Source organism: Gastrolobium bilobum, unplaced genomic scaffold (assembly GCF_033153095.1).
Source record: "Gastrolobium bilobum isolate Gb01-03AN ecotype WA unplaced genomic scaffold, APGP_CSIRO_Gbil_v1 utg1846, whole genome shotgun sequence".
Classification (NCBI taxonomy): domain Eukaryota; kingdom Viridiplantae; phylum Streptophyta; class Magnoliopsida; order Fabales; family Fabaceae; genus Gastrolobium; species Gastrolobium bilobum.
This window is the reverse complement of record NW_026897931.1, coordinates 58,371-75,397: the sequence shown is the minus strand read 5'-3', so window position 1 is coordinate 75,397 and position 17,027 is coordinate 58,371. Positions and strand designations below refer to the sequence as shown.

The 17,027-nt window shown below is 30.2% G+C and overlaps 1 protein-coding gene across 1 annotated transcript; it reads left to right on the top strand.

The window, feature by feature from the left end:
* The first annotated feature begins 14,040 nt into the window (after nt 1-14,040).
* On the top strand, nt 14,041-16,645 carry LOC133311537 (UDP-glycosyltransferase 74G1-like). The gene is made up of 2 exons (XM_061512589.1): nt 14,041-14,691; nt 15,896-16,645. The coding sequence occupies exons 1-2, from the start codon at nt 14,041-14,043 to the stop codon at nt 16,643-16,645; spliced, it is 1,401 nt and encodes a 466-aa protein (XP_061368573.1).
* Nucleotides 16,646-17,027: the final 382 nt, after the last annotated feature.

The following is a 17,027-nucleotide window of genomic DNA, read 5'->3' as shown; positions in this document are numbered from 1 at the left end:
CTAAATGGGACAAAAAGCCAATGAAACAAATCCTTTGTTTTGATATGAATTTTTTCTACACGAACTAAAAATATAAAATAGTTGGGTTCCTTAAACATGCTAATAGAAAAGGTTTTGTTAGGAAAGGTTTACGTATTTAATGTGATCTCCCGCCTCCAAAAGATTAGTTTTGGCTGTTGAGAGGAGGATATCTTGGGAAATCAAAAAAATAAAAAAATAAATAAAATTTGTTAGGTTATCTATTTTTCATTTGATTGTTTTGAAAACTTGTGCTTCATAATTTATTTTTAGGATAGAAAGATAAGAACGCATTTTAAATGTTTTTATTTTCTTTTTCTTATTTTAATGAATTTTCTACTAGAGTAAATATCTTTTTGGGTCCCTAACAAAAAACACGGTTTTCACTTTAGTCCCTTACAAAAATAAATTAGTTAGTTAGTCTCTAACAAACTCAAAGTGGACCCATTTTAGTCCTTTTGAAGGACTAATATGGATCTTTTTTGAATTTGTGAGGGACCACGATTTCAACTAAATAGGTCCACTTTGAATTTGTTGGGGACTAATTGACTAATTTATTTTTGTAAGAGACTAAAGTGGAGACCGTATTTTTTTTGTTAGTAACCAAAAAATATTTACTCTTTCTAGTATTACTTCAAATCAGTGCAGTTTCTTATGGATTTTCTACTGTCATTTAACATCCATAAAAATAATTCCACTAATTACATATAATGGTGTGACATACAGTTTAACACACACATATATATACGGGAAAAAACATTTCTCAAGCTGCTTGAGATAAGTTTATCTCCGGCCACCCCAAAACTACGTCGTTTTGATTATTTATTTCCTTATATTTATTGATTCACTTTTGAATGGTTATGATTCCCCTTTTCTCTCTCTTCCTTTATTACCTTTGATCCATCTTTGTACGGTTATGATTTAGTAGCCGGAGATAAAATTATCTCCGGCAGCTTGAAAAATGATAAGCCCCATATATATATATATATATATATATATATATATATATATATATATATATATATATTTCTACAATCACTTTATATAAGATTATCTATAGCTACCATTTATAATTACATGACAACTTGTAAAAGTGTGAAACTTGTACCATTTATATATACAACTTTTAATTTTTTTTTGGTTAAAAGAAGAAGCTTAATCAAACATATTTTTATAATAAAAAAAAATTAAAAGCTCTCACGGGGAGCTTTTTTGAAATATAAATTAATTTTTTTAAAAATAAAACTGTAACTTACCTTAATGAACTATATATAGTGAAATGGTAGTTCTAAGTTTGTATGCCTTAAGGGATGCAGTATCTCAACAAGCCAATTATATATACCAAAATTATGAGGAATTCACCATATATAAGTGTAGTCGCAGAGGAAGTTGCGAAGGAGGAGCGGTAACTCTAAAGTTCGATAGAGTAATAAGGGACAGTTTGGATAAGCTTTTTTTTCTTTAAAAGTTGCTTTTTTTCAAGAAAAAAATACTTTTCGTTTTTAGTTCGTTTGAATGTCTGCTTTTAAAAAAAGGAGAAGTCACAAAAAAAGCCAAAAATCTACTTTTCTTAGAAGCTAAAATTTTTAACTTCTCAGAAAAGCAGAAGTCAAAAGCCAAATATTTTTTTCAAAAACTAAATATTTTTATAAAAATATAAATAACTTTAACTTTTGTAAAAAATACTTTTAAAATAAGGAAGTAGTAAAAGTTACTTTTAGAAAAAGCTGAACCACACGACAATTAATTCATAAAAGTGTGTGATATCATATGTTTTTTTATTGGGAGAAAAGATATTTTTATAGGCAAAAGAATATTCCCTACTGATTAGAGATAGAGAAACAAGCCATAAAACAATTAGACAAGGCCTCACTGTTGCAGTGAGGACTGCAAGTATGATGATGAGCTATGCAGAGGAGAAGGAATTCCCTCATGCGGAGCCTATGAGCTCAGCAATGAGGTGTTAATGGACTAGATCTTTAATGCATCTTAGATGGCCAACACATTTTACTGGGTCTATGTGGACATGTCAGAATACTTAACAAACAATCTTATATTCAACTTATATTCTAAGACAAATTCATTCTTTGGTAAGTCTGCTGACGTGTCATTTCCTCCTTCAATTTCAGCTTTGCGTTCACACTACAAAAATTTAAAAACTTTCCTTCTTTGGTAAATCAGTGAATAAAAAAAATATAAAAGAAATCTAATTTTGAATGAAAATCGATGGACAAGATTTCATAACTCAAATCAATGGTACAGATTTGTTATAAATTGTAGTGGCAGACAACTCATTTAAATTTTAAATTTGAATTTCGGAGTTGAAAATTTAAATTTGAATTTTGAAATCTGACAACTCATTTGATGTTGAGCTACTTTTTCCATTGGAATTGCTAAACATTTAAAAAAATACATCTCCTTCTCATTGTTCTATGCGATTGCTTAGGGGCGATTTTGTTGCTCCAGTTCATTTTTTCTTTTTTTGCCTCTGATGCATATCAGCTGTTAACTTTTTTTGCCAATAAAATCAGCTTCTTCGTTCTCTCTCTGATCGTGGATGTCAATCTTGTCAAGGAGGACTGGAGGATTAAGGTGACGGTGATTCGGGCTTGGAAAGTTCCTAACTTTCAACGTAGAGATTTTGACGACAATGTTGAAATGGTTTTATTGGATGAACAGGTAGTTGTCTGCGTTTTTTAAATCTTCCATTTTTGCGTTTTTTAAATCTTCCATCTTTTGTGAGTTGGTTGCGTTCTTTTGTAGGGTGGTAGGATCCACGCCACTGTCAAAGGTTCTTTGCCGGTATCATCATTCCTGTGAAATGCTTAACATTTTTTTTGTCGTTTATTGAGCACTGTTAGCGCGGGATTGTGATAACATTTTGTATACTGTTTATTTCTTCTTTTTTACTTTTTTATTTTTTATTTTTTTATATGGTGCGGATTTGGATCAATTTTCAGAAGAACTAAATGTTCTGAATGAGAAGTCAATGTTGTTTAAGATAAATGTGAAGCAAAAGGATCTGAATTCATACAGTGAGCCAAAATATCAAGTTTCCAAATTTATATCAGTGAAGAAATTATCTCAATGTTCAATAAGTCTCTGATCTATCCAAATGTAGGCTGCGTATTTATTTCTATTGGATGTCCAATTTTCTTATTCATTTTTACTTGACTGTTGTTTGTTGTTGTATATCACAGGAGGAAGCAAATTTTGATAATGCACGCGAAAACGGAATTGTATCGTCGGAACCAGAAAAGGCTGCGGTAACCCATTATTTGAATTAAAATTTATGTTATGAACAAAAAAAATTGATATTCACTTGATGTACCATTTTTTTATTTTATTTTTTACTAAACTATAGGATGTTGAGATTCAGACCTGTGATAGTGCTGACGTTGGTGATGTTTCCCTAACTATGTTGACACCGGTGATTAATTCTCATAATCCCATTGCTGGGGAATTTAATTTTACAATTGTTCGAACTGCAAACAAAATAAAGCTTGAAAATGAGTTACGTATTTTCTGATTTATATTTGTGTTTCTATTTTCTTGGCATTAATTTTTTTTTCAATCTTACTATAATGTTTATACCATTTCATTTGCTTGCGCAAAGTTGAAATGCTCATCACTGATTTTTTTTTCTTTTTTTAATTAGATTTGATGCAAAAGCAGATGAGACTACCCCGTAGAATTGGCTATTATGTCTTGAGGAGGATTTTTGTTTCTTGGAGACGAGATGTTGGATTGTTGTTGTTATTATAACTATGCTCATCACATAATGTGTTTTGTTGAAGTGACGACTAATTTGTTATATTCATAAACGGTGTTTTTTGCAATGGACTACCTCACTTCAAATCGTGTCGTGATGTTTTGCTCTATTGAGATAATCCAATCTATTTATTATGTGATGTACATTTCCCATTAATTTGGTATATTCATGAAAGCTGTTTTTTGCAATGGATTTCTGCTATGTTGATGTGTGGCATGGAAAACTGTTTTTTTAACCTTTTCTAGCGGAAATAAATACGACCGTCTAAGTCGTGCTGCAACTAAAAGTATACGAAAAAAAAAAAACAATATTCCTCCTGTAGCTGAAAAATCAATTATATCTTCCAGTATCAATAACGACGTTAATTAATATTAAAAGCGATAGTTGTGGTGTTATATGTTGTACAATAAATGTTAATAATCAATTTATTAATCCAATCTTTGATTATATTTTGGTTCGTATTTTAAAAGTTTAATTTTACTCAAACAATGACTGACTAAAGAAAAATTATAATTTGACTCACTGAATATTTCAAAAAACACATCCTAACAACTGATAGCATATTGTTTTGGAAATATCGATTATAAAATCTTACTTCAAAGCAAATTTATATGTCAACAAATCTTAACACGATATTTCTTTCCATTTCTTTTCTTTTTTGGTATGCTCTTTCCGTTTCTTTCTACATTGTAATTTTGGGAATTTAAATTTGAATTTGGAATGATGGTGTATTGGGGACCATCTGTCATCAAAACGCTGCATCGAAGCTACTGTTTACTCAACGTTGGAATTAATTACATCTCAGGTTTAATGAACGTTGCGTAATTTGAGGAATAATGGTTTAGAAAATCGTCCAATATAATTAAAAGGTTGCATTCTTTGATTAAAATGTTTTCGTACAATTAATTTTTTCAAAAATATTTAACATAAACATTTTTAAAAATATTTAATCATTTTTTTATGATTAATATCATTTTTTGATGTTTAATATCATTTTTTTATGTTTAAAATCTCATTATTTTTTAAATTTCAACATTCAAACTTGTTATATGTGGGAAAAGAGTTCAGCATTAATTAGTAGCAAATATTTTTATTTATATCCTACTACTATTTGGAAATTCAAATTTTAAATTGATATACGTGAGAAAATAGTTCAACAATTTTTCGTGGTAGACAGTTGTATTAATAACTCATTACTTTCTACATGGTAATTTTTAAGTATATTTACAATATTTATTGGAAAATATGTCATTTGCAAACTTTCCTTCTTTAGTAAATAGTTGAAATTAAAAAATATAAAATGTAATCTACAAATCGAAATAAAATAAATGGAAATTAAGTGAACAACTTGTGGTGGCAGACAACTCATTCAATGCACCACTGCTATCTACATTGAAATTTTCAAATTAATAATAACTCAACTCTTTCAAATTTCAAATTTATGTTTAAATTCGAATTTTGAATTGGAATTTTTAACTTTGTAATGGTGAAAAAACTTTTGGAAATTTTTTTGTGACAGACAGCTCGTTTAATGTCCGCTACTTTTCTTTTGTGGTATATTATTAGTAAAAAATATCTCTACTTTTCTTTTATTTTATATCCCACTATTTTTTACATAGGTAATTGTTAGCCATATTAATGCGACATAAAAAAACCAAAAACATTAAAAAAATATTGTAAAATAACAAAATTATTTATATTGTAAAATAAATTCGAAATTGGAAATAAATTAAATGGAAAATTATGTGAATAATTTTTTGTGGCAGACAACTCATTTAATATCCCACTGTTTTCTACATTGAAATTTTCAAATTAATAATAACTCAACTCTTTTAAATTTGGAATTTATGTTTAAATTTAAATTTTGAATTTGAATTTTTAACTTTGTAATGGTGGGAAAGCTTTTGAAAAAAAAATTGTGGCAGACAGCTCATTTAACATCCTACTACTTTTCTTTTGTTGTATGACCCACTACTTTTTGCATGGGTAATTGTTAGCCCTATTAATGCTACATAAAAAAACAAAAACATTAAAAAAATATTGTAAAGTAACAAAATTATTTCGTGTATAAATAGAATGTGTTGCTGGGCCTTTTTATTTGATAATCAGCTTCTGTGCACATATTTTTCTCTTCTCTTTCTCAAGTTGTTCTTCTATTAGATAAACGTGTAATATTTTCCATTTTTTTTGACAGGTCTGTTGTAGAGCAAAGTCGACAGGATGATTTTGAATTCTATCTTTTTACAAGGAAGAGGCTACCCAGATATTCCTACTAAAAGGTGTGAAAAATCATTTTTACGTCCCTAAGTTATTATTCTTTAAAGTCATATCTTTTTGTTTGACATTATGCATTTTTTTTCTAACATGTTTTTGCGGCTTACTAAAAGTTATTATTCAGATTGATGTATTTACATATATGATCTAATCAATATTGTGTCTTCAATATTCTTCCAAATGCTGACAACACTAATCCTTGCAAAAAAATTATTTATAAAAGATGCTGACAGTTAGAGGTGAAAAACTGGGCTCGGCCCGTCCCGGCCGGCCCACCAATATATTTTTATGATTCAATCGAAATTTTATCCTTCTTCTTTTATAATTAAATTACTAAATCTGATTTCAATTTTTGTAAATACAAATTTGTGATAAAAGACTAACAACACTAATCCTTGCAAAAAAAATAATTATTTGTATAAAATGCTAGCAGTTAGAGGTGGAAAATTAGGCTCGGTTTGGAGGGATGACCTGCCCTGCCCTCCAACACGTTGTTACAATTAAATTAAAATTTCACATTTCTTCTTTTATAATTAAAAACCTAAATCTAATTTCAATTTTTGTAAATATAAATTTATAAAATTTCAAATACTAAGGACACAAATTCTTGCAAAAAGTTAATTATTTATTCTTATTAATTACTCAATTAAAAGGAACGATCATTCAATGTTTTGATGTATATCATTATTTTAATGCTATAGTTGTTTCCAACCCAAGAAGTACTTGGCTCTTCATATTCTTCACCAAATTATTATCGGTGGAGTTGAAGTATTATTGAGATTAAATATCATGCATTAAGTATATGCTTATATATATGTTAATTTTGGAAATAATTATTTATACTTATTCAATTAAGCTAATGAATGGTATTTTGATATTACCATATTCATCTTCAACTCAAATATTTATCAACTCTTCATCTAATATATATTTCACAAATACACACATATCAGAGAGTGGATTTAGAGACAACTATAGAAAATATAGATAGATAGTAATCTAGAAGTAACTATAAAAATCTTTTTTGTGTGGAAAAATATAAAAACCTATTACATGCTGATATAAAATGCTGACAGTTAGAGGTGGCAAACTGGGTTCGACCCGGATGGCCGGCCTGCCAATATGTTTTTATAATTAAATTAAAATTTATTCTTCTTCTTTCATAATTAAATTCCTAAATCTGCTTTCAATTTTTGTATATACAAATTTGTAAAATTTCAAATACAAAGGACACAAATCCTAGCAAAAATAATTATTTATTATTATTTTTTGAGATAAAATATAAAAACTTAAATGTGACTATAACAACCTTTTTGTGTGGATAAATATAAAAATATGTTGTATGCTCATAGTTAGAGGTGGCAAACTGGGCCGGCCCTTCATTTTTATAATTAAATTAAAATTTCATCCTTCTTCTTTTATAATTAAATTCCTAAATCTGATTTTAATTTTTGTAAATACAAATTTGTAAAATTTAAAATACTAATGACACAAATCCTTGCAAAAGAATAATTATTTACATAAAATACTGATAGTTAAATGTTGCAATCTGGGCTTGCCCAGAGGGCCTTCCCGCCCCGCCTGCCAACACGTTTTAATAATTAAATTAGAATTTCACTATTCTTCTTTTATAATTAAATTCTTAATTCAGATTTCAATTTTTGTAAATACAAATTTATAAAATTCTAAATATTAACGACATAAATCCTTGCAAAAAAATTAAGATAGCAATACAGGTTTTTATAAGTATAAGGTTTGCAGTTCGATTAACCAACTACGTCGGACGACAAATATTTTTATCTTTTCCTCCCGTGCATCGCACGGGTAATACACTAGTTTATTCTTAATTTTTATGACAATATGTCTCTCATGTAATAGGAGAGACTTTTTATCTCCAGATGAGACAAAAAAAAACTCGACAGATGTACTCACGAAGAGATGAATCTATTGGAATAACATCAAAAAAGAAGAAGAAGGATGGCACAACTTTTGATAGGTCTGTATGAGAAAAATGTTCTCTCTAGTAATTGGAGAGTTGTTTTTCCCGAATTTTTAAGCTAAATATTTTATTTAATCATCAATAAAAAAATTTACCTTTATTTTATAAACTCTTATTTTCAACTTTAGTTTTAAAACAATTTTTAGTTTTAAAAAAACCATGCCAAACAATTCTAAATACTCAAAATTTTACACCCTCAGCTCAGTAGATAGGGAGAGAATATGAGTTTAATTCCCACCAAATATATCTTTGTTGAGGAGCAATGAGTTTGATGAGTTTAAACTGTGACTAAACCCCAACTTAGTATTAATTTCATAATCAGCTCAAAGAGTTGAAGTTTGTGAAAATATCCAAAGGCCGACTTATCTCAAAGAAGAAATTAGGGGGTCAGTATAAAAAAAGTACTAGCTTGACTAGCAATCTTTTCCTAATAATACTACTAAAAACTTAAAACTTTTTTACTATGTTCGCACAAAGAAAAATAAACAAAAAAAATAACGGTACCATCATACTCAAGAATCAACACAACAAAAGGTTCAATCAATAAAAGAAGGGTTTTACTTTTATCCTTTAACATAACACAACAAACTTTCCTACTCTCACAACATTTTGTGAGCTCACACTTTTTAAAACAAAAAAATAAATAAAAAATTAAGGCACGCAAAACGAATTTCTATAACATTACACAATCATTTTTCCTACAACATAACTCTTATAAAACCCATAAAAGAAACACAACATCATTACTTTTGAAATATGATCACATGTACGTGTTCTCCTCAACGTTATTCAAAAAAAATTAACAAAGTCACCAAACAAACAATGGAAGCTCAATTGGCGCATGGTAACTCAGTTAGCATGTGTTCAATACTCTTCAATATTATTTTTGGGGAGTTTAAAATCTTAGTCTTAAACTCATCCTGAATCCGACTAGTCGCAAAACGATAAACTGATTGAAATGTTTCAAAAAATTTTAACAAAGTCTCAAGAAAAAAACTTTTATCAGTTAATTAGAAGAAGAAGAAAAACATTCAATATATCAACATTAGACAAATCTAAACAACTCCAAAAGCCAACAAACTTTCACATGCAGGAGCAATTTTCTATTATGCAGTTCGACTGACAACTGCCGCATTTTAAATAATTAATATTTGGAAAAAATTTAAAAACCATCCTATAGTATTGCTTTGAGTCACTTATATTCTTATACTTTTTTTTTAATCACTTAGCTCCCTAAGATTTTTTCCATCCACATCATTTCTTAACACTGTTAGAAACTTAACTAATATACTTACTTTTTTATTTATTTTTTATAAACACTAATATACTTACTTTACCCTTCTTAGAATAAGAAAACAGGGTGATAAAAAAGAAAAATAATAAAATCAAATGTTATGAAAACTTAGAAAACTTACATTAATGACTAAAAGAAAAAAATAGAAAAAAATATCAAATGTATCTAAATAAAAAAAAATAGATTAAGGACAAAAAAATAGAAGAAAAAATAAGACCAAATATGTTAAAAAATCACAATAGTGACAAAAACACTATAAGGAAAAAAAATAATCTGAATAAAAAAAAATAGACCGAATACAAAAAAAATTAAAAGAAAAAATAAGATCAAATATGCCTATATAAAAAAGAATAAAATATGCTGAGCAAAAACATAGAAAAAAATAAGATCAAATATGTTGAAAGTTTACAAAACATATTTTTTTTTCTTTTATTTAGATTTTATCTTATTTTTCTTCTTTTTCTTTCATCACTGGTAAAAAACCAAAAAAGTGAAAAAAAGAAAGAAAAAAGATTAAACTTATCAAATAAGAAGAATAAAATAGATCAAGGATAAAAAATAAAAAATCAAATCAAATATATTGAAAACTTACAAAAGTGATTTTTTATTTTTTATTTTATCTTAATTATTCTTTTAGTTTTTTTGTCTTCGGTATTTTTTTTTCATTTAGACTATTTTAATTTTAGTCTTTTTTGTCATTGTTGTGATTTTTTAATATATTTGGTCTTATTTTTTTCTTCTATTTATTTTATCATTAATCTATTTTCTTTTTTTTATTTAGATATATTTAATATTCTTTTTCTTCTATTTTTTTTCTTTTAGTCTTTTATTAAATATTTTAAGGTTTTATAACACTTGTTCTTATATTTGTTTTTCTTTTTTATCATTCTATTTTCTTTTTCTAGGAAAGGTAAAGTATGCATATTTAGTAAATTTTTAACAGTATTAGAGAAACGTGTGGACGAAAAAAAACATAAAGGATAAGTGATTAAAGAAAGGGAAAAATGTTTCTGCAGTTAATGCAGATAAGTTATCTACATTTATTCCCAAAACGACGTCGTTTTGATATTGAAATCTTAAAAAATTATAAATATAAAGACTATTATAAACCTGAAATAAATTAAAATTACAAAAACACCATTATTTCCGCCCCAAAACGACGTCGTATTGGGTTTACTGCAAATAACTTATCTACAGTAACTGCAGAAAAAGCGAACCCTTAAAGAAAAGTATAAAGATATAAGGGGACATTGTTTTTTCATAAAATATACCTGAATATCATGAATTCTAAATATTTTTTCAAATCGTCACAGCACCATAATCTTTGAATGATGTAACGACGATGAACAGGACAAATGCCATCCATTTGACAATAGTCGCTGAGTGATATAGCCATGGTCGTTGAGTAACGTAGCTACTTAGGCCATCTACAAAATTATTTTTTATAATTGCTGAGTAATGTAGAACGAGAGACACGGGTGATGGACCATACTCGCTGGACGAGGAAATGAGCGGTGTTAGATAGAACGAGAGACACGGGTACTTGTGAGTGATCGAGCATATTAGCATTTCCGGTGCAAGGACGAAATGAGCAAAAGCTGATGACATGACACGTGGAAGAAAAGTGCCCGTTGGATGGTAAAAGAATGAAGCTGATATTTATGGATCCGGATCCTCTGATGTTCAAATTCACATGACAGTGTAAAGTTGAAAATCATAACCATACAAAGATGGATAGGAGAGAAAAAATAATAAAATAAGTAGTTACAAAATCATAATCATTCATTTAACTTTGTATGATTGTAATTTTCTCACATAATCATGTCATGTCTTTACTCACAACATGCATTTCCGATATTTATTGAAACTGAAACAGAACAGTGTGTGAGAAGGGACAGAACAGTGTGTGAGAAGGGACGAGTGACAGATTTTCATGTTCACCCACGCGCACATTCTCGCTTTCTCTCTCACACACTAATTACACTGTCAGTTCGTGTATGAGTGTGAGCCACAACAATAAACAACCCACTACACCAACAATGCCAGTCTATTCTTCTAGAGAGGAAGAGAGAGAGAGGTTGTGACCATAATTCATAAATGAGATTTCTACGCCAATATGGCAAGTGTCATCCACACGGACCAAACAAAAAATAGGTCATAGTCGCTTCCTTGTCTAGTGATTTGGTGCAAGGAATAAAAAATAATTTTATAAATAGCCAAAGTAGTTTAATCACTCAGCGATTATGATTAAATAAATAAAACTCATCCCTATACACCAAAATTGTTATTTTATGTAATGACTTTCGTCTATTCAGGCCTTCGAGGTTTTACACATAATTGAAAATGCGGTATGTGTCCCTTTTATAGTCACTACATCACTTAACTACTATGATATCGTGTTAGTTTGAAAAAATATTTGAAATCCATAGCATTTGGGTATATTTTATGTAAAAGCAAAGCGATCAATGTCTCAAGATATAAGTGATTCAAAATAAAATCATGGAAATATTTTTGAAAATTTCTCATAATATTTTAAACAATTACAATGAAATATGAATAGGTTTAGTCGAATCAGTGATTCAATAACATATGACACTGAGTACAAAAATTAGTATAAATTTCTATGGCTAATATTTAAACTAAACCGTACGTGTTGTTAGTCACATAATTCAATGTCTCTGAACAATCTTTAATTTCCGTATTTGTGGAGTGCATTTTGAGTAAGATGGTGCTATTGAAAATTAGGTATAACAATGTATTTTACACTACAACATATGCTGACGTAGCACGCTTCCGTTGGTTGCAAAGTTGCAAAGGCGGAGGGAGGGGGCTAGGGGTTGGCGACCAACCCCTTAGAATTTGATGATTTTTTTTTAATGATTTTTTAAAATGTTCTGGTTGTGGTTATGGAGATGAATGTTTTGGAAGTATGTATGGGAATGAGCATGAAGATCGTTTTGGTAGAGGGTATGGTATGGGTATGGAGACTAGAATATTGAAAGCTTCTTCTGAAAGCACTGATTTTAGTAAATATATATTATTATAAGGGCTATGTATGTATAGTCCGTATATACTAATAACTATGCGTAACTTTACGTTTGAATTTTATGCTTTTTGTATTTTGTGTAATAGTTTTATACTATCCCTTCTTTGTTTGTTGCTTCGTACTTAGCAACATTAATTCTACCATGGCAATATGCCTGTGTATTTTACCTTGTAATAAAATAAACCATGAGATTATTGTATGTGATTACTTCTCTCATGTAGTATGAGAGAAGTTCTCTCATGTTAAGAGACAAATAACGTAGATTCCACCAATTTTTAGAAAAAAGAACAAAAAGAGGCACATTTTTCAAAATGAGGGTAACATGAGAGATCAATTTCATGCATCATAAGAGTATGATTTCCCTTATTGTATATCTTGTTAAGGTTGTTTTACTCTCTCTCTCTTATTACTATTACCATTGTCAATTCCAAGGAAGCACGAACACTTGTAAAAACAGGAAGAGTCGGGTCCCACACGCTCCGACACGGTGTCGGACACGCGGTTGACTTTTTCTGACACGTTGATCATTCCGACACGCGAATTTGACCGTGTCCGACACGGTCAAATAGCATTTTCGTAAAAAAAATTTAATTTTTTTTAAAAAAATTTATTTTTTTAAAAAGTTAAAATATATTAATAAAGCTTCCACCTGATCATATCAATTTTATCTTTTGTATTTTTTCCCCTTAAGTAGATAAGAGATCATCTCAGCATCATTGTTGTAAATTCCTATCACTCTCTTGTTGTATCTTCTTCTCTCTGATCTCTCTAATATGATTTGATCTCTCTATCTGATATTATATCTCTCTCATCCCAGTTCTTATTTTTTTTATTAAAGCTTCTATCTTTATAACATGTTGATGGGTATTATTAATTTAGTTTCATTTTTTTGTTAAATTATTAAATAGTAAATGAAATATACACTATATAAATTAAAAATATTATTTAATATTAAAACGTGTCCCAACGTGTCGAAATTCATAATTTTTTAAGATTGACGTGTCGGAGTGTCATGTCATGTCGTGTCATGTGTCGCGTGTCGTATCGGTGCTACATAGGTCAATTCTGTGGTGTGTGAGGGTGGTTATTATATGTGTTTTCTTTTGTCCTAGCCCTGCTACGTAACAAGAGTATATAGTACTAAAATTTATATTTCTTATTTTTTTTTTAAAGCATCATCTTGATCATTTTTTTGGATACAAGTGGAATTGAACACATAATCTAACCTACCAAAATCCCTCACTAGATCAATTCTAACGGTTACTCTAGATTTAGTGTTTTATTCAATAAACTTTGCATTTTTTGGATGAAAAAATTGAGTGAACAAAATCTATATTTGATGGTATTAAATTTCTGAATATTTATTACATGTTGATGTAGAAAAAAAAAATTCCCCCCAATTAACAATCCTGGCTCCGCCGTTGGATCTACCTACTGCGATGGTATTTAAAATTTTTCCGTATTTGTGACCCTTTCTTCACACAAGGACAAGGAACAACTATCATAACAAAAGTCAAATGATTTAGGTCCTTTAATAAATGATCACACGTCAACAGTTGTCTAACAAGTCGTAAAAATTTCCGTGTACATTTGCTATGTATAAGACTAAGAGAGTTAAGAGAGAGTTTATCAAAGAAATGGAGAAGAAAAACGTAGCTAGAAGAGTGCACTGTTTGGTCTTAGCATATCCAGCTCAAGGCCACATTAATCCCATGCTTCAGTTCTCAAAGATTTTGCAACATGAAGGGGTGAGAGTAACACTGGTCACCGCCAGTTCCTTCTGCAAGAACATGCAGAACATACCTTCTTCAATTGCACTTGAAACCATCTCTGATGGTTTTGACAATGGTGGGTTTGCAGAAGCAGGGTGCTACAAGGCCTATTTGGAACGTTTTTGGCAAGTAGGGCCAGAGACTCTTGCTGAACTTCTAGAGAAACTTGATAGATCAAGTGATCATGTTGATTGTGTTATTTATAATTCATTCATGCCTTGGGCTCTAGAAGTTGCACGGAGATTTGGTATAATTGGTGCTGTTTTCCTCACTCAAAATTTGTCTGTCAATAGTATATACTACCATGTTCAACAAGGAATGCTTCGAGTTCCCCTCACAGAAAATGAGATTAACCTTCCTGCATTGCCTAAACTTCAACTTGGGGACTTGCCTTCTTTCTTCCTTTTTACAGATGAAGATAATCGAGCTTTGTTTGATTATGCAGTGGGCCAATTCTCCAACATTGACAAAGCTGATTGGATCCTCTGCAATGCATTCTACGAGATGGAAAAAGAGGTAAATAGCTAAGTCTTGCAACAGGGAAAAAAAAAATTAAATATTATTTTTTTTAATAAATATTTACAAAAACATAATCATTTTAAATGAAAATATAAATGTATAGTACTCAAACAAGTCCCACAGAGGACGTAACCGGTTGAAGAGAGACACTCCTCACATGGGGGTATGTTTGATGAGAGAGACACTCCTCACAAGGGGCGTGACTCACCGGGTGCTGACACGTTGCACAAAAAATCAACGGTTTGACTGTAAAACTTTGAAAATCTATAACTTTTGACTCAGGTGTCCGACTTAGGTAAAAAAAATTTATTCCACACAATTTTTTTGAGATCTACGTAATGACATCTCATTTGACATATTTAGTCTCTCACAAAAAAGTTCGAATTTACAATAATAATACTATAAGAACGTTTAAACCTAGAATAATAAAGAGAAAACTATTGTCATGATTAAAAACATTCCTAGTAAAGATCCTTATGATTATGGAACCATTGTGTCAAATTGAAATTATATTTATGCGAAACGAAACTTCAATTTAAATAACTTCGTTCACACTAACAGATATAAAATATACAAAACGAAGCACAAGGAAGCATTTTTTGAAGAAAAAAAATGCGACCAAGTCCCCTTTGGGACTTGCCAACACGTTTGTCTCAAAATGTTATGTGGAATAAAAAAAAAAGGCTTGATTCATGCACCCGATATCAAAGTAACGGTCTTCCGAAGTTTAACCATAAAATATCCAAAATTTTGAAAAAAAATTCACCAAATCCCCTTTAATAAGATCTCATTGTGTAGATCTCGAAAAGTGGTGTTGAATAAAAAAAATTACCTAACCTGAGCCAAAAGTTATATACTTTCAAAGTTTTACGGTCAAACTGTTGATTTTTTGTGTCACGTGTCAGCACCTTGTGAGTCACACCCCTTGTGGGGAGTGTCTCTCTCATGAAACACGCCACATGTGGGAAGTGTCTCTTTTCAACCGGTCACGCCTTCTGTGGAGCGTGTTTGAGTACTATAAATTTGTATTTACATTTAAAATAATTTTGTTATCGTAAATATTTATTAAAAAACCCATATCTACATTTTTTTTTTGCCCTTGTAACACACCATTAGGCTCACACACCCACCCGCATAACTCCTTCATATTTTCTTATGTTTTTTTTTTCAATAATATTTTTTGACGCAAAATTGCTTGTAGGTAGCTGATTGGACAATGAAGATTTGGTCCAAATTTAGGACCATAGGACCATCCATACCATCTATGTTTTTGGACAAGCGACTTAAAGATGACCAAGATTATGGTGTTGCGCAATTCAAGAGTGAAGAATGCATGAAATGGTTAGATGACAAGCCAAAATGGTCTGTTGTTTATGTTTCTTTCGGGTCCATGGCAGAACTCGATGAGGAGCAAATAGAGGAATTAGCCTTTGGTTTGAGAGATAGTGGAAGTTATTTCTTATGGGTGGTGAGAGCCTCTGAAGAGACTAAACTCCCCAAAGATTTTGAAAAGAAGTCTGAGAAGGGCTTGATAGTGACTTGGTGCTCACAACTGAAAGTTTTAGCTCATGAGGCTGTAGGGTGCTTTGTAACACATTGTGGCTGGAACTCTACATTGGAAGCTTTGAGCTTAGGAGTTCCAATGGTTACAATGCCAAATTGGTCAGATCAGAGCACCAATGCAAAACAAATTGTGGATGTCTGGAAAACTGGAATCAGAGCTTCAGTAGATGAGAAAAGGATTGTGAGACAAGAAGTATTGAAGCATTGTATAAGCGAAATAATGGAGAGTGAGAGAGGCAAAGAATTAAAGAGCAATGCCATGCAATGGAAGACTTTGGCTGCAGGAGCTGTTGGTAAGGATGGAAGTTCTCAAAAAAACGTTGAGGAATTTGTGAATAGCTTGTTCCATTTACTACCAACATGCAATGAACCACAAATTATTTCTTGATGACTAATTGTTGGGGTTCACTGTGGTGCTCCATTGCAATGATGCATGTTACATTATTGGAACATTGTAAAATGGCACGTGGTGCGTCATAATTTACCTGCTTTCCTTCGCATTTCTGATTGTCCTTGGCTTTATTTCTTGCTTGTGGGCCTTCCTTTATTGTTTTATGTTGTAATTTTTTTTAACAGAGTTTTATGTTGTATTTTATCTTTCAGTTTATGCTTGCTCCAATTATTGTATCCTATTATATTTTTCAGTTGCTTTCTCAATAAAAGTTTAGCTTTTCATTGAAGGTTCATTGAACGGTTATAATGAACCAATGCCTTTGTTTTGAAAAAAAAAATCTTCATAAACTAAAACATAAAAGGAAAAAATGTTTTTG